This window comes from Hemiscyllium ocellatum, chromosome 36 (assembly GCF_020745735.1).
Source record: "Hemiscyllium ocellatum isolate sHemOce1 chromosome 36, sHemOce1.pat.X.cur, whole genome shotgun sequence".
Taxonomy (NCBI): Eukaryota; Metazoa; Chordata; class Chondrichthyes; order Orectolobiformes; family Hemiscylliidae; genus Hemiscyllium; species Hemiscyllium ocellatum.
In genome coordinates, this window is record NC_083436.1 from 8,865,285 (window position 1) to 8,893,023 (window position 27,739).

Genomic DNA, 27,739 nt, shown 5'->3' on the forward strand with positions numbered 1-27,739 from the left:
CGTACATGGTAGTTCTGAAAAACTTGGCATCATTTAGATGGGGGATATATTTATGGGCAGCAGATTATGAAATTGAACACATTTTATCAGCGGATATGAATGAGCTAGAGGCAACGAAATTCAGGGTCGCAGTGGTTGGCAGCCACTGACAATGTAGGCCAACCTGATCCATTGGGAAGGAATCAGTGATCACTCGACATAAAACAACATAAAGTTGTTGTTTAGCCATGTCAAGAAAACCAATCTTCTGGCGATACCTGTGGGTACTGCCTCTACAACTGGAACTTTGTGTGCAGCCCTTCTGGCCTGTGAAATGGCAGGCAGCTGAGGAATAAGCCACTGCTGCTTGTTAGTGTTGCTTACACTTCTGTAGTTCTGTTGGTATTTCTGGTGTTGTTGTTCCTGGAATCACTTTATGTCCCTCATCAAAATGTCCAAGATAGAATTTCAAAAACTGCTACCATACTGCAGTGAAAGCTGACAGAGGGAAATGCAAATGAAAATTAATAAAGTCCAAGATAACCAGTCTGATTTCCTATGATTCACAGTGATCATTATTATTTATCATTATATTTTCCTTATGGATATTAAAATTCACAATGAACCATCTATTGCTGCCTTGCATGCAGGGCATTTTGTTTAATGGTGGACAGTCCTTCCATCCTGAAAAACTCCTTTCTTTCTTCATACTCACAGCATGCAATAATTCAGTAGACTTCATTAATAAACTGACTCTTTCTGCATCGTTGTTCTTCCATCATTGTTTTATTTCTGCACTTGAGATCTGGATTGATATGCTGAGGATTATTTATGACATCTATTGTACCATCTAATATAAATAACATAGTACATAGCAACAATTTATAATAAATTGTAATTTTTCATCAATATTGTACCTAATTTCTTTGTATTTTACATGAAAGATCAAAAGAAACCAACATTTTAAATTGGTATTCTGTGATCAAATAAATTATAGAGGTCAGTTATCTCAGTTGGCATGATGACTAGAATAAAACAAACAGTGCACCCATTCTGGCTGTGGTAGTTCCTAGAGTCTCTGCCTCCTTGCCCATACTTGGAATTGTTATCCTCAAGTTATTCATAATGAATTATTTTTCTCAATTGGAGAGATATTTCTATAGTCCATTGCTGACAATGGGTCCATCACATTACATGGGTTTGTTGAAAAGAGAGGGATGTTATTGCTAATGTTTTTCATGTTGCATCATTAGGGTACACACAATTTGAAAAGATTGTAACAATTTATACTAAATGAGAAAAACTGGCAAATCAACTCTGATTAGTTGAGACTTTAACATAGAGAAAGCATGCCTCTTTTCAGAAATGTTCAAGTTCTTTACTGTTGAAATAATAATTTCTCCCAAGGTAAGATTCAAAACAGTAATATCGTCTTTACTGCTGACTAATTAAATTCCCTATTACAGCCCTCAGCTCCCAAGATGAAGATGTGGGTCAGTTTGACGTTCCTGAACCATTGGAAGAATCAACAACATCTTTAGTATCATCATCTACCTCATCGTATTCTTCTTTTCCAGTAGATGTTGTAGTTTATGTGAGGGTGCAGGTAAGCAACCAATCGCTTTCACTTGGAATGACTCTAAAGATTGATCATGATTTAAAAATTTGGTAAAATTAAATCTGACTATTAAATTGTACTTTAATAGCAGAAGATAATAGACTATAGGTGAATTTGTAATCTGTAAGTAAACACCTTGGCCAAAGTAAATCAAATCATTGGCTCAAGGAAGCATGTAAGTATATTGTGTTATTAAAATAAAGATTGCCAAAGATCATATAAGCACCAATGGCTTCAATTAAGGCATTTCATAAGAATTTAATTTTTTTTAAAACTTGTTCCAGATGCCATTTTTATTTATAACTCAACTGGAATTAATATTGTACAATATGAGGATAAAATTATTTTATGACAATGCGATATTCTATGATAGCGACAAAAATAAACGTTTTCTCGCCATGTCTGCAGTTGACTACATTTTCCTTTCCACTGTATGGATGGGTGAGGCTACAATCTCACAGAACCATTTTTAGCTATTTAATTGCAGCCAGAGTATCACTTTCAATGGCTTCTCTTCTTTACTCCAATGAAAACAGCCCCAAGTGCCTCAGCCTTTCCTCATACGATTTTCCTACCATACCAGGCAACATCCTGGTAAACCTCCTCTGCACCCGTTCCAGTGCCTCCACATCCTTCCTATAGTATGGCGACCAAAACTGCACACAATACTCCAGATGCGGCCGCACCAGAGTCTTATACAACTGCAACATGACTCCGGAACTCAATTCCTCTACCAATAAAAGCCAGTACGCCATATGCCTCCTTCACAGCACTATTTACCTGGGTGGCAACTTTCAGAGATCTGTGTACATGGACCCCAAGATCCCCCTGCTCATCCACACTACCAAGCATCCAACCATTAGCCCAGTACTCCATCTTCTTGTTACTCTTACCAAAGTGAATCACTTCACACTTACCTACATTGAACTCCATTTGCCACCTTTCTGCCCAGTTCTGCAGCTTATCTATATCCCGCTGTAACCTGCCCCATCCTTCCTCACTGTCAACAACTCCACCGACTTTCGTATCATCCGCAAACTTGCTCACCCAACCTTCTAGCCCCTCCTCCAGGTCATTTATAAAAATGACAAACAGCAATGGTCCCAAAACAGATCCTTGCAGAACACCGCTAGTAACTGCACTCCAAGATGAACCTTTACCATCAACTACTACCCTCTGTCTTCTTCCAGCCAGCCAATTCCTAATCCAAACTTCTAATGCACCCTCAATGCCATACCTCCATATTTTTTGCAGTAGCCTGCCATGGGGAACCTTATCAAATGCCTTACTAAAATCCATATACACCACATCTATTGCTTTACCCTCGTCCACCTCCTTAGTCACCTTCTCAAAGAATTCAATAAGGTTTGTGAGGCACGACCTGCCCTTCACAAAACCATGCTGAATATCCATGATCACATTATTCCTATCCAGATGTTCATAAATCCTATCCCTTACAATTCTCTCTAATACTTTGCCAACAACAGAGGTAAGACTCACCGGCCTATAGTTACTAGAGTTATCCCTACTCCCCTTCTTGAACAAGGGAACCACATTTGCTATCCTCCAGTCTTTTGGCACTATTCTTGTAGACAACGAGGACATAAAAATCAAGGCCAATGGCTCTGCAATCTCCTCCCTTGCTTCCCAGAGAATCCTGGGATAAATGCCATCAGGCCCAGGGGACTTATCTATTTTCACCTTTTCCAGAATTTCCAACACCTCTTCCCTACATATCTCAAAGCCATCCATTCTAATTAATTGTGACTCAATATTCACATCGGCAACAATGTCCTATTCCTGAGTGAATACTGACGAAAAGTATTCATTCAGTGTCTCTCCAATCTCTTCAGCCTCCACGCACAATTTCCCACTAATATCCTTGACTGGACCTATTCCTACCCTAGTCATTCTTTTATTCCTGACATACCTATAGAAAGCCTTTGGGTTTTCCCTAATCCTACCAACCAAGGACTTTTCATGTCCCCTCCTTGCTGCTCTTTCTTTAGATCCTTCCTGGCTACCTTATAACTCTCAATCGCCCCAATTGAACCTTCACGCCTCATCTGTACATAGGCCACCCTCTTCCTTTAAACAAGGGATTCTAATTCCTTATTAAACCATGGCTCCCTCACACGACCCTTTCCTCCCTGCCTGACAGGTGCATACTTATCAAGGACACTCAATAGTTGCTCCTTGAACAAGCACCACATATTGACTGTGCCCTTCCCTTGAAGCCTACTTTTCCAAGCCACGCATCCTAAGCCATGCCTCACCACATCATAATTTCCCTGCCCCCAGTTATAACTCTTGCCCTGCAGTGCACACTTATCCCTCTCCATCACTAGAGTAAAAGTCACCGAATTGTGGTCACTGTCCCCAAAGTGCTCACCTACCTCCAATTCTCTAACACTTGGCCTGGTTCGTTACCCAAAGCCAAATCCAGTGTGGCCTCACCTCTTGTTGGCGTGTCTACATATTGTGTCAGGAAACCCTCCTGCACACATTGGACAAACACCGACCCGTCTAATATACTCGAGCTATAGCTTTCCCAGTCAATATCTGGAAAGTTAAAGTCCTCTATAACAACCACCCTATTACTTTCACTCTTCTCCTGAATCACCCTCGCAATCCTTTCTTCTATGTCTCTAGGACCTATTAGGAGGCCTATAGAAAACTCCTAACAGGGTGACCTCACCTTTCCTATTTCTAGCCTCAGCCCAAACTACCTCAGATGATGAGTCTTCATCCATCGTCCTTTCCACTGCTGTAATATTATCTTTGACAAGCAATGCCACACCTCCCCCTCTTTTACCCCCACCTCGGACCCTACTAAAACATTTAAACCCTGGAACCTGCAACAGCCAATCTTTTCCCTGTTCTACCCATATCTCTGTAATAGCCACAACATTGAAATCCCAGGTACCAACCCACGCTGCAAGTTCACCTACCTTATTTCGTAAACAATGAGAATCTTTTCCCACGTATGGAGTCACCTATTACAAGGGACATAGCTTTAAATTAAGGGGATGTAGGTATAGGACAGTTGTTAGGGGTAGATTCTTTACTCAGCGAGTCATGAGTTCATGGAATGCCCTGCCAGTAGCAGTGGTAGACTCTCCCTCTTTATGGGCATTTAAATGGGCATTGGATAGGCATATGGAGGATAGTGGGCTAGTGTAGGTTAGGTGGGTTTGGGTCGGCGCAACGTCAAGGGTCAAAGGGCCTGTACTACGCTGTATTTTTCTATGTTCTATGTTCTAGTCTATCAACCTTATTTATGGTAATAATAAGGATCTGTCCTTAGCTGCCCTCTTGTCAAAATGCTATCCCTGATTCTAAGGATGATTATGCTTTGACTTAAACCCTGGAAGTCTTTCCAGTCTTTCATCCTTCTACTTTAATGTCTATCTACCCCTCAAGCCTTGGTATCACTTTTGTGGTGAAAATGTGTTGCTGGAAAAGCGCAGCAGGTCAGGCAGCATCTAAGAAACAGGAGATTCGACATTTCGGGCATAAGCCCTTCTTTAGGAATGAGGAAAGTGTGTCCAGAGGCTAAAATAAAAGGGAGGGAGGAGGGACTTGGGGGAGGGGCGATGGAGATGTGATAGGTGGAAGGAGGTCAAGGTGAAGGTGATAGGCCGGATCTGTGTTTGAGAACTGCCATGAGGGATGGAAATCCCATCTGTTATAAGTGACTGGTTCTCCCACTGGGTAAGCTCCTAGCAGGCATTTTAGACAGGGTAGGGGTTAGGGGCAGTGACCACTGCACCTTGTATAACTTAACCCCTTGGCTTCTTCACCAAGTTCTTAGGAGTTAGTATCTGTGGTACTGTTTAAACAATCCAATATCAAATTTATGAATTATGGTGAGCTTTAAAGAACTGGAATAACTTAATTTTATTTTCACTTTTTTTTGGCATTCAATTTAAATGCTGAATTCGATGTTGAGTGAGCTGAGGATGTATAATAAGAGGACTGATTTGTGCTGAAGTTAGGGGGTGTGTAGCTGTTTCTATGGGATAGTTAGGAAGCACTTTGCTGAGCACAAACCATATAGCCTGATGAATAATAACCTGCATGTTTGACCCCATGTTGTAATAATGATGGTGGAGCTGTCAGTATTTGCCATCATTATTCATATGAATATGAGAGCAATTTTTGGAACCCATATAGATGCAGTTAAACCTGAAAATCTTGAAGTGATTGTCAATTATTTTATGCTTCTCTAGAGGGTACTCTGTTGAGATTCCCAGCTCCCATGTACCCAGAATATAATCAGTGGGAAGTCTTTGAACTGATCAGATCTTATGTACTTGGTTTTGCTCCTTGAAGTTTCCACTTTGGTACATGAGATGTAACTGCCTTTTTAATGGTATACTATGCTCAAACTGCCATTTTTATTGCCTTCATGGGATGTGGGCATTGCTAGCAAGGCTAGACTTTGTTGTCCCTATCTAATTACTCTTGAACCAAATGGCTTATTCAGTCAATCCAGAAGGCAGTTCGAAGCTAATCACATTACTGTGGACTGTAGGCCAGACTAGGTAAAAATGGCAGTTTACTGCCTTAAAGGATATTAATTAACTAGATTAGTTTTTGCAACAATCATCAATAGTTCTTTGGTCACTGTTACTAAGACTAATTAATTGAATTTAAATTCCACTATCACTGTGTTTGGATTTGAACCAGTATCATCAGAGCATTAGTGTGTCCCTCTGAATTGCCATTTGACTGACTGTTTCAAGGTCAGTCCTGCAGTTTAACTTACTCTATTCAGTCGGGGAGGGAATAAATCAGGAGATAACATGCACACGTGAATAAGGCAGTGCAATAATTATGCATGACTTTAACCTTCACGTAGATTAGGAAAGTCAAAGCAATCGATCAAGGTAACCATAAGAGAGAATTTAAAGGGCGGTTTCCTAGAACAGTATGCTATGAATCCATCTAGGGATCACATTATTTTGGATCTGATGATGTGTAATAAGATAGTTTAATCAATAATTTCAGAATAAAAGATCCCCAGTGACCATAACATAGTAGAATTCAGTGAGAGAGAGAGAAGCTTGGTCACTAACAACTGAACTTAAATAAGGGTAATTACAAAGGAATTAGGGCAGAGCAAGCTGGATGGTTGAGGCAGATGTTTAAGAACGTAGTTACTGACTTACAATAAAGATATATCCTAGTAAGAAAGAAGTATTCTGGGAAGCGGATAGGACAGCCGTGGTTAACCAGCGAAGTTAAGGCTAGCATAACATTGAAAGAAAAAGCACATGATGTGGAAAAGATTATTGGTAATTGAGGATTAAGAAAGTTTTAAACACCAACGAAAGATTACCCAAAAATTACCAATATAACCGTTCTGTTCAAAAAGGGAAGATGACAATAAATAGTAACTATAGGGCAATTAGCTTAACATCCATATTAGAAAAATGTTTAAGTCAATTGCGAAGAATGTAATAACAGAGCATTTAAACATACATAATATAATCAAGCAGAGTCCACATGAAGCAGTGGATGTAAACAACTTGAATTTTCAGAAGACGTTTGATGAGGTTAGGCTACTTAATAAGTTAAGAGCCCAACATAATGATGGTAGTAGGATAAAGGATTGGCCAACTGTTAGGAGACAGTAGGGCATTTCCAGGGTGGCAACCTATAACTAGTGGAGTGCCACAAGGATCAATGAGAGACCACAATTATTTACAATGTACATTCATGACCAGGATTAAAGGAGTGAAAATACTATGCACATGTTAAGGATGAAATGCAAGCAGGTGGAAAGGCAAGTGGTGAGGATAACACAATGTGTCTGCAGAGGGATATAGACAAATTAACAAATGGGCAATGATTTGGCTGATGGACATAATGTGGAAATGTGAGGTTATGTACTTTAGCAGGAAGAATAGAGGCGCAGAATGGTGTTACATGGATACAAACTGCAGAAAGCTGCAGCACAGTCATTTTGCATACAGTACACTACAAAATGCTACCATACAAGTTCAGCAAGGAATGGGGATGGTAAGTGGACTTTATTTCAAAGGGAAAATAGTATAAGAATAGACAGGTCTTGCTAAAACCTTGTAAGGCACTAGTTAGACCACACCTGAAATACTGTGAAAATCTTAGACACTATATATAAGGATAGATATGCTGGCATTGATATTGTCCAGAGAAGATTCTCTATATTGGTCCTAGCTATAGAGGTAAGATTATAGAGGGTTAGGCTTGTATTCACTAGAGGTTAGAAGAATCAGAGGAGACCTTATAGAAGATTAGTATCCAGCTTGAAAGGTTAAGTGCAGAGAGATTGTTTCCCCTTGCAGGCAAGTCTAGCACCAGAAGGCATAATCTGACAGTCAGGAGTTTGCTTGGTTAGGACAGAAATGAGAAGGAATTTCTTTTATCAGACATTAGTCAGTCTATGGAATTCTTTAGTATAGAGGGCAGAAGAAGCATTATGCTTAAGTCTATTAAGGCTGAGATAGACATATTTATGATCAGTAAGTGCAGCAAGGAATATTGGGGTAAGGTAGACAAGTGGAGTTGAGGATTATCAGATCAGCCATGACCTCATTAAATGACAGAGCAGATTTCATGGGCTAAATGGCCTACTTCTGCTCCTATGTCTTATGGAAATAATTTGTCAAATTTCCATATTAGAATAAATGCCACACTTGTAATTATTTTAAAGTTCAATATTCTAGCTTCATTCAATATGTCCCATTTATTTATTTCACTGTAAAATTTATAAGTCAAATGATTCACAGTGGTTTTTGGCCTGCTATCTTGTTCACAGTGAGAATACATCAATATGCCTGGCTACTTATCCTGCTTGATGATATTGTTACTAGACACTTGGATATCCCTTGGTTGAGTGTCATGTTTAACTGATGTCAGGAAAAGGGAATTCTACCCTCTAGAAATCACTATATATTTTGTTCTCTTACTGACTGCAAAGTTCTGAAATATGTGGTCTTTTGATGCTGACAATTACATTAGAAGCCACAAACTATATTTGTTATAATCAGTTCGTTTGTTGCAATAATCGGTGAACCACTTTTGCTTTTGGTTGCTGCACTACTATGCTGAGTATCAGGGAATATACTTCAGATTCTGAATTATCCATAAGCAGCACCACTTGGACCCTATAAATTAATCAGTATATTTATCTTTAATAGTATAATTTGGAGAGATTTATGTTCTAGTCTTACTCTGTATGAATTGAATTGCTTTAACATTGATTCATACGCTCCAAAACATTTTCTTGTATTCTGCAGCCTTCACAGATTAAGTTCAGTTGTTTACCTGTATCAAGAGTTGAATGTATGTTAAAGCTACCTTCACTGGACTTGGTGTTCTCATCAAATCGAAGCGATCTAGAAAGTTTGGGTTTCTCACATGCTTTCGACGGATCTCAAATGTCTGCCACTGCCACATCACTACTCGCTCAAACCGTATTAAAAACTGCTGCTAACAAAACAGGTATGTAGGTAAAGTAGCACAAGAATGAGTACTCCTCTTTATTTCAACTCTGCATTTTTTTAGAGGAAGTCAGAAATGAAGAAACTATATGACATCCTTAGTTCACATTTTGAGACTTTTCCTTATTTTCTTTATACAAAAGAGGACCTCATACTTTGGTTGTTTACGGTGTTGTTTCTTCTACTGTTGATATTGTTTGCTTTTACTACTTTTTGAGAATGTGACATTATAATTCAACAACAAAATGTATATATTTTCAAACTTGTGATATACATAACTCATGATATATACTCATAATCTGAAAGTATTGCAAGTACAATGTGATTTGCTAACACTTTTATGAAGAGAACAGTTTATTTGCAGATATCAGTAAGGTGGATTACATACTTCACATCACAAAGTCCTTGTTGTGGTTAATAATGATACATATAAATCGTTCTCTATGTAGAGGGACCTGTATTCTTATAATTCATGAAGCTGTCAAACTCTGCACAGTCCTGATCAAGGATCTCCCATGGCAGGCTAACTGCTGTTTGCTTCAAGATTATCAAAAGCAGATGGTTTTATTTCACACTTAAGTAGTGAATTTAAACTTATGACAGTCCAGGCTGGTCCAAGATCTCTTGCTGGCATCTTTGAATGTCCTGTATTACAAAGCAAATATTTTTCTACAGCCTCAGCACATTTTTGTGTTTATTTTCCTTTTCACTTTTATATTCAAAAAAGCATACCAACAGAATTTTCTCATGTTCCTTTATATTTTAGTCCGAGTTTTGCTTCAATAACTAGTTTAAGTTATGCCATCAAAAGAGAAAATGCTGGAAAATCACAGCAGGTCTGGCAGCATCTGTAAGGAGGGAAAGAGCTGATGTTTAGAGTCTAACTGAGCCTTTGTCAAGGCTGTTGACAAAGTTATGAGATAGTTTGCTAATTCTTTTCAAGCTAAATGACAGTCACTATTTTCCAGTATTAAATAATTGACCAATTCCAGAATTATTTATGCACAAAATTTCAAACCAGTTGTTGCAATCTTCATCTGTAGCTGAGGTAGTTATCTTTTTGCCAACGTCACAACTTGTAGCATTAGCCAAAGCTCCTATCTCAATTTATGCTGCTTGATTATATGATTTTAGTTTAGGTCAGATTTGATGGTGGGTTTCATTGAGCACACCAAATCAGCTCCAGTATTCGGTTAGTAACTAATGAGTTATTACTTCATAAGATCATAAGAAATAGGAAAAGAAGTGGACCATTGGGCCCTTCCAGCCTAATCTATCATTCAATAAGAACAAGTCTGATCCAATATTCCTCATGTCTGCTTTCCTGCCCTTTCCCCATCACCTTGATTCCCCTACTGATCAAGAATCTATCTCCGCCTTAAGCATGCACAAGTGTCTATTGTCGCAGCTCATGGGAACAATAGAAATCGTAGAAACCCTACAGCATGGAAACAGGCCATTTGGCCCAATAAGTCCACACTGCCCCTCCAAAGAGTAATCAGATCCATTCCCCTACCCTATTGGTTTAGATTTACCCTTGACTAATGCAACTACCCTACACATCCCTGAACACTGGGAGAATGTGCAAACTCCGCACAGTTGCCCGAGGCTGGAATCAAACCCCGGGTCCCTGGCGCTGTGAGGCAGCAGTGCTAACCACTGAGCCGCTCTCTGTGGCAAGGAATTCAATAGACTCTACCCTGTGAGAGAAGAAATTTCTCCTCATCTCAGTCTGAAATTGGCACCCCTTTATTCTGAGACAATGCCCGCTCATCCGAGACTCCAATGAGAGGGGAACATCTTTTTAGCGTTTACCCAGTCAAGCACCTTAAGAATCTTGTGTTTCAATGAGATCACCTTTCTTTCTTCTAAACTCCAAACTGTTTAGCCTTTGCTTCCAAGACAATTCCTCCAAATCAGAAATCATCCACGTGAATATTTTCTGATCAGCCTCCAAAGAAATAATACCTTTCCTTAAATAAGAGAACCAAAACAGCTCACAGCCCTCCAGATGTCTCATCAGCCTATTTTACAGTTGCAGTAAGACATCCCTTCTGTTATGGTTAATCACCTTGAAATAAGGGCCAGCAAGCATTCTATTAGCCTTCCTGATTACTTTCTGAATGTGTATGCTAGCTTCTATGTTTCATGCATAAGAAGTCCCAATTCCCTTTGTTTTGCAGCTTTTTCCCACTTTTCTCCATTTAGATAATATTCTGTTCTTTTGTTCTCCCTTCCAAAATGTACAACTTACAATTTTTCCACATAATGCTCCATCTGTCAACATTTTGTCCATTTACTTAAGTTATCAATATCTCACTGTAAATAATTTCTATCTCTCTCACAACTTGCTGATGAATCCATTTAGGACAGGGATGATTGTGTCATCTAATGTACAAAATGTCTTCCGTCATGCATTGCTTTTGACCATCCTCATTCTGTGATAGTGACATCATCATAGGTAACTGATTGTAACTATTCATGTACATGCTTTGATTTTCTTTTTAACTTCTAATCAACCTGTTCAAAGATGCTATCACATACCTATGGATCAAGTGAGACCAAGGATCACCTGGTGCAGAGGTATGGACATTATCAATGTGCCACAAGAATCCTTGCATCCTTTGATATATTGACTTTTTTTTTCTATATCCAAAAGTGTTCTTTCACACAACTGAGCTTTATTTTTCATCACCAAATCACCCGTGGTACTTTTTCATCTATTAACTGCCACCAGCAAATCACCTGTGTTTTCCAGTTAATTAATTTAACATACAATAAGCCCATTGAGAACATTGCAAACAATCAAATGTGAGGAAATGTAGGGAGAGAGGAAGAGGGCTAAGCTAAAATGGAGTTTGGACAGGTACGTGCTTAGATTTATTTTTAATCAACCTGTTCACTGATGTCATGTCACTTGAACTTGATACTTGAACCCTGGCCTCCTGTGCAGAATCAGGGACACTACCATTGCATCACAAGAACCCCTTACAAGTGTTTTCTTTTTAGTTTTATATTCAGAAGTGTTCTTACAAATAAGTTGTTCTTTCCCATCACCAAATACGAGATGCTTTCATTCTGGATATCCAGGATGAACCTGTTCAGAGATATTATCTCAGACCTTTGGAGCATTTTGGACTTGGACTTGAACCTGGGATACAGACATTGTATAATAAGAATCTCCCCTATATGCTTTGAGTTTTTTTAAATTGCATGCTATGATTAAGATAGTACAGTAACTCATTTGTTTAGTATCCACAGTTATTTAGCCTAATTATTTAAAAAGTGTAAGTTATCATTATTATTTCTTAACTGATGAGATTGAGGGACAGAACTATGCTCCTTTGTCAGAACTCCGTATGAACTGAGAGAATTGTGGCCAAAACTATATTGGATATGATTCATTTTGTAGAATCAAGACTTGGGCTGGGTTGGTTGGGCTTCAAAACCACACTTTATAATGAATGAGATTGAATACTATAGGAGCTGAAAATGTGTTGCTGGTTAAAGCGCAGCAGGTCAGGCAGCATCCAAGGAACAGGAAATTCGACGTTTCGGGCATAAGCCTGATGAAGGGCTTGTGCCCAAAACGTCGAATTTTCTGTTCCTTGGATGCTGCCTGACCTGCTGCGCTTTAACCAGCAACACGTTTTCAGCTCTGATCTCCAGCATCTGCCGACCTCACTTTTTACTTGAATACTATAGGAGGCCTGGACCTCTGAAAATGGATGATGTGATGGAATTAGAAGTTTTTTTCTCTGAGGTGAACATAATTTTGTATTTTAACTTGAATGTTTTGGAGTCACAAGAAAACTGGGAAAGCAGGTTTGCAGTTGATTCCAAACCTTGGAGCTTTAAATTTATTTAAGTAGAATAATTGATCATACGTTACTCCATAACATAATAGAAAAGCCGGTAGGCATGTCTAGTTTAGATAGAATACATCCACAATATTAATCAAATGACGACCTCTACTACAATACTGAAAAAGCCTTTCTCATCGTCATGAATAGCATTCTCATAACTGTGACCATAGTAAATAATCATTCCTCATCCTTCCCAACTAGTCTGCAATCTTTGACATTGTTTATCACACCATCCTTTTTCATTACACTAGCTTAGTTCAAAGAACTACGTCTTGGTGTCACGCTGTCAGCTCTAGAGTCCATCAACAATCTATCCTTCACCACCTTCACTCTGTAATTTGTCCAATTTTATGATGAGCTACGCTCTCAATACTCCATGAACATAATCTGAAACAGGGTACTGTGTTTCACAAGTACCTGACAATATCCATCTGTACCTTTACCATCAAATCTTTCAGCTCTTCCATGACAATGACTTATCAGACTTTTAGGCTAGCATCCAGTATTTATTGAGCCAAAATGTTCCTGTCCTCCAATAGTGACAAAACTATTGTGTGACCAATGGAACCCAAATAACATGCCAGAAAGAGACACTGATTCAGAGTTCATCCATATAAAGCATGGACAGATAGCATATGTATGATTTATGCTGTCATACCATTGCTATCACTAAGGAAGTAGTATGAGACAAACTAATGGGGCTAAAGGCATGTAAGTTCCCTTGCCCTGATCCTTTGCATCTTGGGATCCTAAAAGTGGTAGCTACAAAGATAGTGGATGGATTAGTTGTAATTTTCTAAAGACCTTTGACTTCTGGAAAAGTAACAAAGGGTTGGAAAACTACTAATGTGATACCTCTATTCAAAAAAAGACGGAGGCAAAAAACAGAACTATCAGCTGATTAGCCTAATATCTGTTGTTGGAAAAGTATTGGAATTAGTCATAACGAAATAATAGCATAAGATTTGGAAAGTCGTAATCCAATCAAGCAGAGTCACCATGCCTTCATGAAAAAGAAATTGTGTCTGATAAATTTGAGAGTTTGTTGAGGAAGTCTCAACCAGAGTGGATATAGAGAAAACAGAAGAAGTATTGTATTTGGACTGCCACAAGGTGTTCAAAAGGGTAACTCACAAGTACCCTTAAGTCATAAGAGCACATGGTGTTGGAGGTAACGTATTGGTATAGATAGAACATTAACTAATAGGCAGGAAATAGCAACAACAGGGATTAGTGCTGGAACTGGAACTGTTAACCATACAAACTAATGACTTGGAGGAAGTAATCTGTCAGATTTGCAGATGACACTAAAATAGCTGGAAAGGCAGATTGAGAGGGACATAAACTGTTTACAGAGAGAGAGATATTGGCCGGTTAAGTAAATGGGCAATGAGTTGGCAACTGGAGTATATTATGAAAAAATGCAAAGCTGTTCAGATTGGAAGGGAGAACAAAAGAACAGAATGCTATTTAAATGGAGAAAACCTGCAGAAAGCTACAACACAAACAGACTCGAGAGATACTTTGCACAAAACACAAATCTAGCACACAGGTGCAACAGGTAATCAGAAAGATAAATTGAATGTTGGCCCTTATTTCAAGGTGGTTGGAGTGTAAAAACAAGGAAGTCTTACCGTAACTGTACAGTGTGCTAGTGAGACCACATCTGGAGTACTATGAGCAGTTTTAGTCCCGTTATTTAAGATATTATTTCAAAAGGGGCTGCCTGGAGAAGGTTCACAAGGATGATCCCTCATTTAGGGAACTGTGTTATGAGGAAAGTGAAACTCTAATCACTGGACTTTAGATGAATGAGAGGTGAGTAGAATTACAGCATTTAAAAGACTTCTGGTTGGATATATAAATAGGAAGGGTTTAGAGGGATATAGGTCAAATAAGGCAAATGGGACTAGATCAGATTAGGATGACTGGTCAGCACAGACATGTTGAACTGAAGTGTTTGTTTCCATGTTGTATGACTCTATAACTACACTCCAAATTTTCAAAAGCAAAGCAAGACGCTGTGAACCATGAAATTCAATTCTTTGACCTATATATTATCTACTGTGTCCATTGAAATTCATTTCTTCCACTGTGATACATCCTACAGTTTGAGGTCAGGGTTAGTTCTGCAACTAGATTCTTTATAACAGATCATTCATTAACCTTTACTCTTGTTAGCAGAGGTGACCAGATGTGATTGGTACTTTCCATTCCACCCCAATAGGTGATAATCCAATATTCAGGAAGAAGAACTCTGGCCTCCTGCCTGCTGGAGCTATGCGGAGCAATTGCCTTTATCAGACACAAGTATATAAAGGGGGTTAACCCAGGATTCAATAACTAGAACTTTCATCTCTATTTGCTGAGCCTACCTACAGTGGCTCTCGACCCTCTGACCTTCTGATAGGCTGTAATGCTTTCACTGAATCAGCATGATCTATAGCTACTTCAAACTTAGCGATATAAATATATGCCCTTTTCATAGTAAAGGGCGTTTGGCTATAACGTGTGTTTCGTCAACGTGAATTTGCTGTAACATGATTGACGAATTGGAGTCTCTGTCTCTAAAGTGCAAACTTTTAAAACGTGTTGACTGTAACACGATTACATCGCCAACATTCTAAACACTGTTTCTAAAGTGCAATTTTTCTATAACATGGGGTTACACAAGAACATAACCATCATGCTATAAAATAACTGACTGTACAGCAAAAATTAGTATCATCCTGTTCAATGAATTTTCTTTTAAAATAAAGTTTGCACAACTGGAAACAGTCCCAAGTCAAAGCTTGAAGAGAAATCTTGCTACTTATTGGTGTCATACCTGACTCAAAGGAAGGTTCTAGGAGAATGTGAGGATTGCAGATGCTGGAGAGTCAGTCAAAAAGTGTGGTGCTGGAAAAGCACAGCAGATTGAGCAGGAGAGTCGACGTTTTGGCCATAAGCCCTTCATCAGGAATCTTGTGGTCAAAGGAATCAAAATAAAGTTGTGGTCATTGGAAACTAATCTTAGCTGCAGGACATTAATGCAGGATCTGAGCAACATTCAGGTTTGAATTGGAGTGGCAAGTAACATTTCATGCCGTACAAGAACCAGGCAACGCTATCTCGAGTGAGAGTTCCTGATCATTTGCCTTTGGTGTTTAATGGCATTACTATTACTAAATTCCCCATTATTGACATTGACTAAAAACATAAATTTATCAACCGTATAAGTATCGTGGTCACAAGAACATCTTAAAGGCTCAGAATCCTATAATGAATAACAAACGACCCAACTCCATGAAACCTATCACCATATACAGGTCATGAATGTAATAAATACACTCCACTTGACTGTAATCTGATTATTATTTACATTCTTGTGTTAACCAATTAATTTCTCTTTTGAAGGTACACCAACTGGATTTGGAAGCCCTCTTGGAAGAAGCCGACATAACAGCAGTCAGTCTGATCTCTCTTACTCCAGCACTACTGCATCAGGCTTGAGTTTTACAGCTTGCATGTCCGATTTCTCCCTGTATGTATTCCACCCATATGGAACTGGTAAACAGAAAACAGTTACTGGCCTGACTCCTGGATCAAGTGCCCCTGGTAAAAGAATCCAAGATTGTTTTATTTTTGCTGTGTGATATATTACTAATGAAAATATCTTTTTTGCTGTACTTTGTAAAAGTTTTCAGTTTTTTTAACTCGTTATGTAAATTTCATTCTAATTCTAAATGGGTTTTCGTTACAATTAATACTTCTCTATGTTTATGCTATTATTGAAAGAAATACCCAAGTGGTATAATTTGATATATTATGATATAATTATGAGATGGTTTATGTAAATACTTGTTATCAACTTAACAATTTGTCAAATGTGTACATTTGTTATCTGCAAACTATCAGAATCTGAATCTAATCTAAAGATGGAGTGCTGTGGAATCCAAACACACAATGTAGAAATTGAAATCAACATTTTTATTAATTTCTTTTTATTATAATAGGCTGTAGTGAGTTGATGCACACTGAATATTTTGATGTAACAGCTTGAACTCTCATCTATGATTTTTCACACATTATGTTGCCGATTTTAGCAAAATAATTCTGGCTAAGGTTATAAAAGAGCAAAGAATAATGATGTCGGCATGGATAGGTTGGACCGAAGGGTCTGTTTCCATGCTGTACATCTCTATTACTCTATGACAACCCTAATATACGATGAGCCAGGTTAGACTACTATGACAACCTAAAGTAGCAAAAGTGAATAACATTTTTTTAACAAGTAGAAAGAATACATTGAATAGTCCTGTTGATTAATTTCTCATTCTGTAGGTGCTGTTGATGAAGAAGCCAGTTCTGTCACCGGTCGTAAGGATTCTCTGAGTATTAATCTTGAATTTGTGAAAGTCAGCTTGTCTAGAATGAGACGGTCTGGAGGGGGTACATTGTTTGATAATCAAATACCAATCAAAATTAATAACAAAATGGAAACCACCTTAATTAATATCTCTGGTATGAAAAACAAGTTTCTGTTCAATAGAATAATTTTAAATGTCTTTTATGAATTTATGAATTATTAAGTATAGAGATATTCAACAAATCATTTAAGGAATGCAGTTATGCATTTATTTCAAATAATTTTAAAAATTGTAATGGAGATTCTAATGGAACTTGGGATAGACCAATTGGAATGCTTCAGTGAGCGTCATTGGATTTTCTAAAAATTTGAAGATAGTTATATTTAACGTTGAGTATCAAATGAAAATTATTAGAAATGTGCTTTAATCCTATCATTTTATGAAATGAATTGTTCTTTTTTTCACATGCAGTTTACTATTGTTAAATTCTTGAATTATGAACACTAAATTTACGTACGGTTTTACCCACAAGTGAATCATTAAGCTAGTTTTTTAAAAAAATTATTTTGCACATTAAAAATCAATAAACTTAATTTATTGGCATTTATGGATTTGGATGATCTAAGAAATTCAGATCTTAACTCTTCTGCATGCTAGGCTACCTATGATGGCTAGTTTCTGTAGTGGAGAAAGGGGCAAATATAGTTTCGATGCTATCAAGATACATAATTATTTTTGTGGAAATAGCTTCTTGCTTATAAAATATCATAAAGTGACAATGCAGTTGAATGTAGTGCACACATGGGAAGGTAGTACAAGGATGTTTATGCATGGTTTTAATTTTCTGACTGACCTAAACTTTGGTTCATCAAAGTTTATTTTAATATTTCAAAACATACAAGGAATTGGAGGTATTTGAGCAATTGCTCCAGAGTGAAATAGTTTTTTAATTGAAAAGCAATTTACCTCTTTAGTCTACAATGAAGAAAAGTTATCTTTCTCAAAGTTAGCATGTTTTCAGTAGTAAGTCAATCTAAGTTTGTGATTTTAAGAAGTACACACTTGTTTGTCTGCAGCTGTTTGTGACATTGGATCTGCTTCCTTCAAGTATGATATGCGCAGACTTAGTGAAATTCTAGCATTCCCAAGAGCCTGGTACAGGAGAAGTATTGCTCGGCGCCTCTTCCTTGGTGATCAGACAATTAACTTACCAGGTAAGATTATGCCAAAGTGAATGTAAATTTAAAATACTTGAAGGAAAATTGATTTAGAAACTTCACATTGATGATTAACTGTCATCAGTTAATGTTCATTCTTGTATTAATGCAGATCTTAATTGTAAAGATTAATTACTTTTGTCTTTGTTTTTATTGGATTTATTTTGTTCAAATTTTATCTCTCTTTTCTATTACGAAGTTAGCCAACATTTTGCTTCACTCTTTAGTGTTATCTGTTCACTCAAACAATTGCCTTTTTTTTGTGAACGCACAAGAGGGGAAAGGAAAGTGTAGGAATGGCAGAACCTTTAATCTGTTGAGAATAAATGGGCAATACAGTACATCATCAACATTATGTGACTGACTGAGACAATCCATTCTAGTCAACTGAAAATATTCAGTCACTACCAAGTAGTAAATGCAGCGTGCTGAATGATACAACCAAAATATTCGAGATGATGTTGGAGGAATTGTACAATGGCTTATCCTGATCATGTTGTATCTGATCAGCTATTATCATCAAGACCATGGAAACAATATAGATTCACTCATGTCAGAGACTGAATTATTAAGAAAGACTAGAATATCATACTTTTCAACTGTGATATAATTATGAGAATGTTTGAAGGTATATTTACAAGTAATTTGTCTGCAATGCAAATGAACCACAATGGTTAACTGAAGCAACATGAGTCAAATTGTTACAACATAAACTGAAGATAGATGTCATATAGTTCTTCATGTGACAAGACCAATGGCAAATGCTTTCTAGTCTGGAAAATTGGGAGATAAACATTAAGTTCTTTCAGAAGCAGTCGAATGCTATGATTAGAAAATGCTAAGATCATTTTGATTGAATGAGCCATTAAGCTTTCTTCATTTGAGCCGATCTTGCGATGTCATTCCCTAGAGATGGTCTAGTTAAAGCTATATACAATTGCAATGAAATAATTATTATAGTAAATAACCTTAATAAATTACTTAATCGCAAAACACAAAAAAAGGCTGAATTTTCCCATTCTTTGACAAAAGGTTTCTTTGGCAAAGATTTCTGGCAGGCATTCCACCATGGCCCATGTTAGATGCTCTTGAGCAATCTTTCATTATTTAATTATGCAAGTCAGCTCTAGAGCACCATCTCAAGGAACTATGAAGTGCTTCCTGCCGCCAGATTCTTTGTTCATGTCAGGGTGGTGTATTTTAAACCCAACTCCATGGTAGCTCAGTGGTTAACACTACTGCCCCTCAGCGCCAGGGTTTGATTGCACCTTCAGGTGAATGTCTACGTGGATTTTCTCCGAGTGCTGCAGTTTCTTCCCACAGTTTAAAGATTGTGCGTTAGGTGGATTGACCATGCTAAATTGCTCATAGTGTTCAGGGATGTGCAGGCTAGGTGGATGAGTCATGGGAAATGCAGAGTTCCAGTGATAAAGTGGACTGTTCTTTGGTGGGTCTGCGGACTCGATGGGCTGAATGGTCTGCTTCCACTCTGTAGAGATTCTATGATCCCACAGAACTTCAGGCAATAAGATCATGGGTGATGTGATTTTAGCCTCAACTCTATACCCCTGAATGAGCCTGATAAACCTTTATCCCCTTTGTAATCAAGAATCCATCTACCTCGGCCTTTATTTTAAAATTCTGCATTCACTATCTTTTGGAGAAAGGATGTCCAAAGGCACTCCACCCTCTGGGAGGGAAAGTTTTATTCCTCATCTCTGTCTTAAATGAGCGACCCCTTTTTTCTTAAATTTATTGTTATGGACTAGACCAGACCCCCCTCAAAGTATTTTAAGCAGATAGCCTAGACCCATTTTTTTTTCTTATTTTAAAGGCAAATTTAAAGTGTCTGTTGTCGATACAATGAGACTGGTCAAACTACTCAATGTTAAACAAAACACACTTTATTTAAACAGTTAAAATATAACTAAAGAGTAACAACGCTACTGGACAACTTAACAGAGTAATAGATACAGTAACTAATACCAATTAACTGTTCCAATAGAGTAATGTCCTGTAAACACATCCCTCAGCAAAAAAAAATTCTCACATGCAATTCTCCAATCTACAAGGAAAAACACATGAAAAGAAAATTCAAGGAAAGTAACAACCAGGAGATTCACTGAAGCTTCCAACTCTCTTGAGACATCAATTGCTTCGGATGCTACTAACAAATCAAAACCCTGAAATCCACATACATTCAGGTATTTTTACAAAAAATCTAAGGCCTCCCAAACTGTTTACTCCAGTGTTCTTAACTAGGCAGCTCGCTCCCCCTGCCTCATAACCTCTCTTCAAAACAAAAACCAGGACACAATTACCTCTTAAAATGAAAGCATTGTCACACAGTTATACATTCTCTCACAAGAAGCAACATTCTTTTCACATTCATCCAGCCAAGTCCCCTCAGGATCTTTTGTGTTTCAGTTAAATTGCCTCTGACTTTTCAAAACTCCAGAGCTTGGAGCCTTTCACTTGTAACTTCTATTTCTGGATTAGACTCAGGGCCACAGTCTCACGAGCACATCATTGACACATCTCCACAGCTGGATATGGAAGAACTGCCCCACTTCTATGTGCCACAGAGGACTGCCAGAGATCAGGTGCTTGCTAAGCCTCAGACAGAAGACGTTCCCATAGTCTTGAACATTAATTATATTGTCAAGATGAACAGGATTGTCAGAGGCATTCAGTCGGTTGGATTGAAAGGTGGAGGAGCCCACCAAATTATAAGTATTGCGAATGCATGCTATGGCTGCCTCCATGGAGAACTAGGTCTGGCACATTTAGTGTCTGCCAGATATGCTTATAGACCTGCACTCAATCACAGTGCGCACCAATAACTACTATCATTGAAATGGCAAGACAGGGACAAAAGACTTGGATCTCACTCGAGTTACCACTTCCTGTCTGGGAAATGAAGTTGTGCTGGCACAAACTCATTGGGAGGAGGAGGGACACTCAGAACACTAAGATGCTTTCTCTCAAGTCACCCCAGAGATGCCCAGTCCATTCATCACCCCACAGGTGGTGACTGCCAAGACCTGGGCTCAACCGCCCCAGAGGACAAGCAAATCTTCCAGGGCAACTACAGAGAAGGCTTCCTGCAACCCAGCAGTGGAATTCAGGTCTCCATTTAGATATTGTCATAGTCATATAGCATGGAAACAGACTCTTTGATCCAACTCATCCATGCCAACCAAGTTTGTGAGAGAGAAAACCTACTGTGTACAAGTGTCCCCAATTCCCTTTATGTTACAGCTTTCTGCAATTTTTCTCCATTTAAGTAATATTCTGTTCTTTTGATTTCCCTTCCAAAACAGCAATTTCATGTTTTCCATATAATACTCCAAATGCCAACCTTTTGTCCATTTACTTAAATTATCAGTGCCTCTTTGTAAACTTTTCTGTATCCCTCTCGCAACCTGCCTTTCACCTATTTTAATGTCATCTGCAAATTTGGTGACAGGCATTCACTTCCTTCCACCAAGTTTCTTCCCACATTAATATATATTGTAAGCAGTTGCAGTCCCAGTACGGATCCTTATGGCACTCTACTGATCACAGGTCACCAACCTGAAAAAGAACCTGACATCCTTACTCGCTGTTTCGTGTCCGTGAGCTAATTCTCTATCCATGCCAATATTCTACCTCCAATAGCTAGGGCTTTGTTTTATGACTTAACCTTTTGTGAGGAGCTTTGTCAACTGCCTTGTGGAAGTCCAGCTGCTGGTTCCCCTCTATCCACTCTGGTTGGGACTTCCTTGAAAAACTCTAGCAAAATAGTCAGACATAATTTCCCTTTCAAGAAACCATGCTGACTCTGCTTGATTAAATTATGACTTTCCAAGTGTTCTACTATTACTTTAATAACTGATTCCAATACTTATCCAGCAATAGATAACAGGCTAATTGGTTTATAGTTATCTGCTTTTGGCCTACCTCCCTTTTTGAATAGAGGTGTCACATGAGTAGTTTTCCAGTCCTTTGTTACTTCTCCATAATATAAGGATTTTTGGAAAATTACAGCCAGTACATCTGCCAAGTCCATAGTTAAGAATCCAACAATCATTTCTTTAGTGATGATGAAGGCACTTAGTTCCTCCATTATATTCTTTGGTATTAATGGTTGTACAGTTGTTCCACCGTAAGGACTGATGCAAAATATCTGTTTACTTCCTCTGTGATTTTCCTGCTGACCATAACCTTCTCCCTGGATTCATTTTCTTAGGGGCCTACAAGATACTGATGCTTTTCAGGACAATTTAACAGTCTATGCAAGCTCAGAAATGTTGAAAGTAATCAATGATGGAAGTGTGAAAAGGTGTTTCAGGACTGCCCATTGTTAGGAAATGAACTGCACAACATTTGGATATCATAGGCTGACTGAACTGTTTAAAAAAAACCTAGCTTTAATGCCTGTCACAATACTACTCAATCTCAACGACTACTGGTTTCTCCCAAATGACAAAATGGTGATAGCACCCCCTCCCAAACAAAAAAAAATCCTTGAACAATACAGACCACGACCTTGTATACTTAAAGTTCAGTGTGAGAATGTGGCAGCTGTAAAGCATGGTCTTCCAGTATCAGGTATAAAAGGCAGTGCAGACATGGCAAACCCAAGTAAAACCCAAATGCAAATCTGTGTATATCTAGCATGACAGGAGGCAAATTGATGTGAAATATGTACTGATTATAATTGCTTGAGGTTATAAATTATAATGTATGTATGCAAAAAGCATGATTTGTCATTGGAATTGAATTTGATGCCAGTTGGGTGTTATGAGTCCATCAGCAATGTGTGATTAGTATAATTGTCTGCAACAGCGTCTCACATTCAAAGAATTATACACTGACTCCCCCCCCCCCCCCCCCCCCCCCCCAACCCTGATTAAAAACATTAATTTACTCCGCATGTCGTAGCAGCCATTTTGCCTTGTTATTGTGTTGTTGAGTATGGAATGAAGATGACAAGGCTTCAGTTGTTTTATCTTGCAGGAAATATTGCTGCCAAAGTCTTTGTGGCAAAGTAAAGGAACCAACACCAACCTAACTGTTACAGACTATATTAACCTTAGTAGAGACCTTGTCTCCGTTATGAGGATACCTTTCATCATGTAATGTAGCAGTACCGTACTGGGAGGAAGAAACTGGCCTTCAGTAGGTGCCGTAAGCCGTCAATAGAATTATATACCACCAACATCATGAGTCAATATACACAGCATTCCTTCTTCACAAGTAAACCTAGAGGTCAAAGCTGGACATTAAATGGATATTTCAAAAGGAACAGCACTATTATAAGAACCAGGAGTAGGCCATCTGGCCCTTTGAGCCAGCTCTGCCATTCAATAAAATAATGGCTGATCTTTTCGTAGCCTCAATTCTATTTACCCAGCTCTCATCATAACTCTTAATTTTTTGAAGAGTAAAGGAATTATCTATCTTAAAACCATTCAGATGAAGCCTCAACGACATCATGGAGTGGGGAATTTCACAGATTCACAACATTTGGCTGAAGATATTCCTCCTCAATTCAGTCCTAAATCTGCTCCCTCTAATTTTGAGGCTATATCTTCTTGTTCTAATTTCACCCACCAGTGGAAACATGCTTCCTGCTTCTACCTTATTTGTTCCCTTCATAATTTTATGTGTATCTATAAGATTCCTCCTCATTCTTCTTAAATTCCAGTGAATATATTTTGCAGGCTATTCATAAGCCAACCCTCTCAACTTCAGAATCAACCTAATAAATCTCCTCTGCACCTCCTGCAGTGCCAATACATCCTTTCTCAAGTAAGGAGACCAAAACTGTACACAGTACTCCAGGCATGGCCACACTAGCACCATATACAGCTGTAACATAACCTTACTGCTTTTAAACTCAATCCCTCTGGCAATGAAGGACAATATTTCATTTGCCTTCTTAATTACCTATTGCATTGCAAACCAACCTTCTGTGATTCATGCTACAATTTATTACCATTTAAATAATAGTCCTTTTTACTGTTATTCCTACCAAAGTGGATGACTTCACATTTATCAACATTGTACTCCATCTGCCAGACCTTTGCCCACTCATTTAACTTATCTATATCCCTCTACAAACTTTGCTCCATTACTCATCTTCGTGTCATCTGCAAACTTTGACACATTACACGTGGTCCCCAACTCCAAATCATCTATGTAAATTGTAAACAATTGCAGTCCCAACACTGATCTCTGAGACACTCCACTAGTCACTGATGGATTTCCAACCAGAAGAGTGCTCATTTATCCCCACTCTTTGCTTCCTGTTGGTTAACCAATCCTCTATCCAATGCATTGCCTGTAACGTTGTACAATTCCTCATCCCTGATGAAGGGCTTTTGCCCGAAATGTCGCTTTTCCTGCTCCTCAGATGCTGCCTGACCTGCTGTGCTTTTCTGGCACCACTCTAATCTCCAGCATCTGCAGTCCTCACTTTCGTAACATTGTACACCTTTATCTTATGCAGCAGCTTTTTGTTTGGCCCCTTGTCGAATGCCTTTTGGAAATCTAGATACACCACGTCTACTGGGTCCCCATTGTCCACCGCGCTCTTAATGTCTTCATAGAATTCAAGTAAATTAATTAAACACGATCTGCCTTTCATGAACCCATACTGCATCTGCCCAATGGGACAATTTCTATTTTAATGTCTTGCTACTTCTGCCTTGATCGATTCAAGTATTTTCCCCATGCAAGAAGCTAACCAGTCTATAGTTCCCCATCTTTTGTCTACCTCCTTTCTTATACAGTGGCATCACATTTGCTGTTTTCCAATCTGCTGGAACTGCCGCGAAGCCCAGCGAATTTTGGAAAATTACGAGTGCATTTTTCGACACTCTTCTGATAATTAAAACTGAAACGAGCAGGGAAGTTTGCCTTGCTTCGTAATCTGATAAGGAACTGTGACGAGTGGCATAACCTAATAGTCAACCCCCAATCTGTTATAAAGGGATGGTTAAATGAACTGAAATCCTTTCACTCTACAATCAATGTTAAAAATCACACATTACCAGGTTATAGTCCAACAGATTTATTTGGAAGCATTAGCCTTTGGAGTACTGCTCCTTCTTCAGTTGGTTCCAATGCATTTCTCTCTATTGACCTCTTATGATAAGACAGTTCTCTCAGTGAATTTTGCTGTCTGGAATTTAGCTTAATGTGACAACCACCTGATGAAGGAGGGGCGCTCCGAAAGTTAGTGCTTCCATATAAACCTGTTGGATTATAACCTGGTGTTGTGTGATTTTTAACTTTGTCCATCCCAGTCCAACACCAGCACCTCCAAGTCTACAATCAACAAGTAACAATTTATTTATCTAACTCCAATATTGAACAAATTAACAGAATTACGAACAAACCAAAGAATTTCTCCCTAACTACTCTCTAAACTGAACTAAATTCTACTGGTATGCTGTTTTAATAGCACAGTCCCACTGATATAAATCCCAAGTAGTAAGAAATCAATAAATTAACACTTAGTTTCTTGAAGTTCACACAGAATTTGTCTTTCAGATTGCTCCTGCCGTCTCCGCTGATCATCTTTCCAAAGCATCTCTCTCCATCGACTTTTTGTGATAGGACAGTTCTCTCTGTGAATTTTGCTGTCTGGAATTGTAGCTTAATGTGCCAAGCTACCTTTTATGGATAGATGATGCTTTTTCTGAGAGCTGGAAGTTATCATCTCTTGGCAGTTGGCTTGCTTTTTCCTTTTCTTTATCTTCTAACTCCAATTGTCTAATTTTCAAGTTAATTTTCTCCAACTCCACTGCACTTGGCTGATTCTCCATATATCTTCAATGCTGCATTCTTATTATTCCTAAATAAACCCAGTTCTACTCAGTTTGCTAATTCTAAACGTATATCCTTCCTCTTTCATTGTATACTTGGCAAATTTGGGGAAGCATCTTAAATCCCAAAACCTATTTAGCAATGTTAAGAGCCATTTCCCACGCTTTTAATTTAACCAATCACAAGTAACCAAAATTAAACAGATTTTTCACTTCTCCCCTAGGTTTTATTTAAAGATCTAGGACACTAATCTCTGCATCTGTTTAAATCTGTCAAGATCTGTTCAGATCATGTTCTTGAATCAGCCAAATCTTGCACTTGAGCTGTCCAGATCGTGGACTCAAGCCTTCCCGCCATATCTTTTGATACCCTGTGATGGGCCAGGAAACTTGTCTACCTTTAGCTTCATTAGCTTGCCCAACACTTCTACTTTCATGATAATGATCGTTTATCGGTCCTCACTTACTTTAGTCTCATTGTCAATTACTGGCATGTTATTCATGTCCTCCACTGTGTACACCGACACAAAATACTTGTTCAATGCCTCGGCTATTTCCTCATTTTCCATTATTAAATCCCCCTTCTCATTCTCATTGTGCATTGGAAGTGCCTTCAATATTGGCAACTTGCATTCTAAACACATGACTTTAACAGAGCTATGACATTCTTTAACCAGTTGATCAAATCAAAGCTCTTTAATCCAACATATGAACATCAGAACGGTTATGGGGGGCAATTAGAAGATCTAAATTAGGAACTGTTTTAGTTGTAGATGGAATAAAGGATAAATGAGTGATAAAGATATAATTGAATTTATGGAGGGTGGTGTGTATTTGGAATGTGCTGCCAGAGGAAGTGGTAGAGGAGAATACAATTACAACATTTGAAAGGTACATGGATAGGAAAGGTTTAGAGGAATATGGGCCAGATGTGGGTAAGTGGAACTAGTTCAGTTTAGGAAACCCGGTCAGCATGGTTGCGTTGGGCTGAAGGGTCTGTTTCCATGCTTTATGGCTCTATGACTTTATGACTAAGATAATAGGATTTAGGATTTATAAATTCTAAATGAATAGGATAATATTCATAATAAATGAATAGGATTTAGCAGACTAGGATATAAAAATAAATTCAATTACTACTTTATCACTCATTCCAACCTTCCGGCGTTTGCATTGATGGAAGTATTAAACTACAATTGGTAGACATTGAAGGCCCCCTCCCAAAGTGAATTCTGTTTTCTGGCTTCATGTTAGTCGTATACAACAAACAACCTGGAGGGTGGAAACAAAAGCAGAAATGCTTTTTATAGCTGGTTATCATCAATTTACGTGTTTGTGGATGATTTCAAGGCAAAGTGGGGATGAGAATTAGGAGCAGGTGACGGATAGATTCTTGACTCCAT

At 38.3% G+C, this 27,739-nt stretch overlaps 1 protein-coding gene across 5 annotated transcripts in view; it reads left to right on the forward strand.

The window, feature by feature from the left end:
* Nucleotides 1–27,739, forward strand: part of kiaa1109 (KIAA1109 ortholog) — a 407,563-nt gene that overhangs the window by 352,326 nt on the left and 27,498 nt on the right. For all 5 annotated transcript variants that reach the window (XM_060851682.1, XM_060851684.1, XM_060851685.1 and 2 more), the window contains 5 exons: nt 1,446–1,585; nt 8,884–9,088; nt 16,350–16,550; nt 17,277–17,456; nt 18,379–18,516. In XM_060851682.1, the coding sequence (XP_060707665.1) occupies nt 1,446–1,585; nt 8,884–9,088; nt 16,350–16,550; nt 17,277–17,456; nt 18,379–18,516 (864 nt within the window). The remainder of the gene's footprint in view (nt 1–1,445; nt 1,586–8,883; nt 9,089–16,349; nt 16,551–17,276; nt 17,457–18,378; nt 18,517–27,739) is intronic.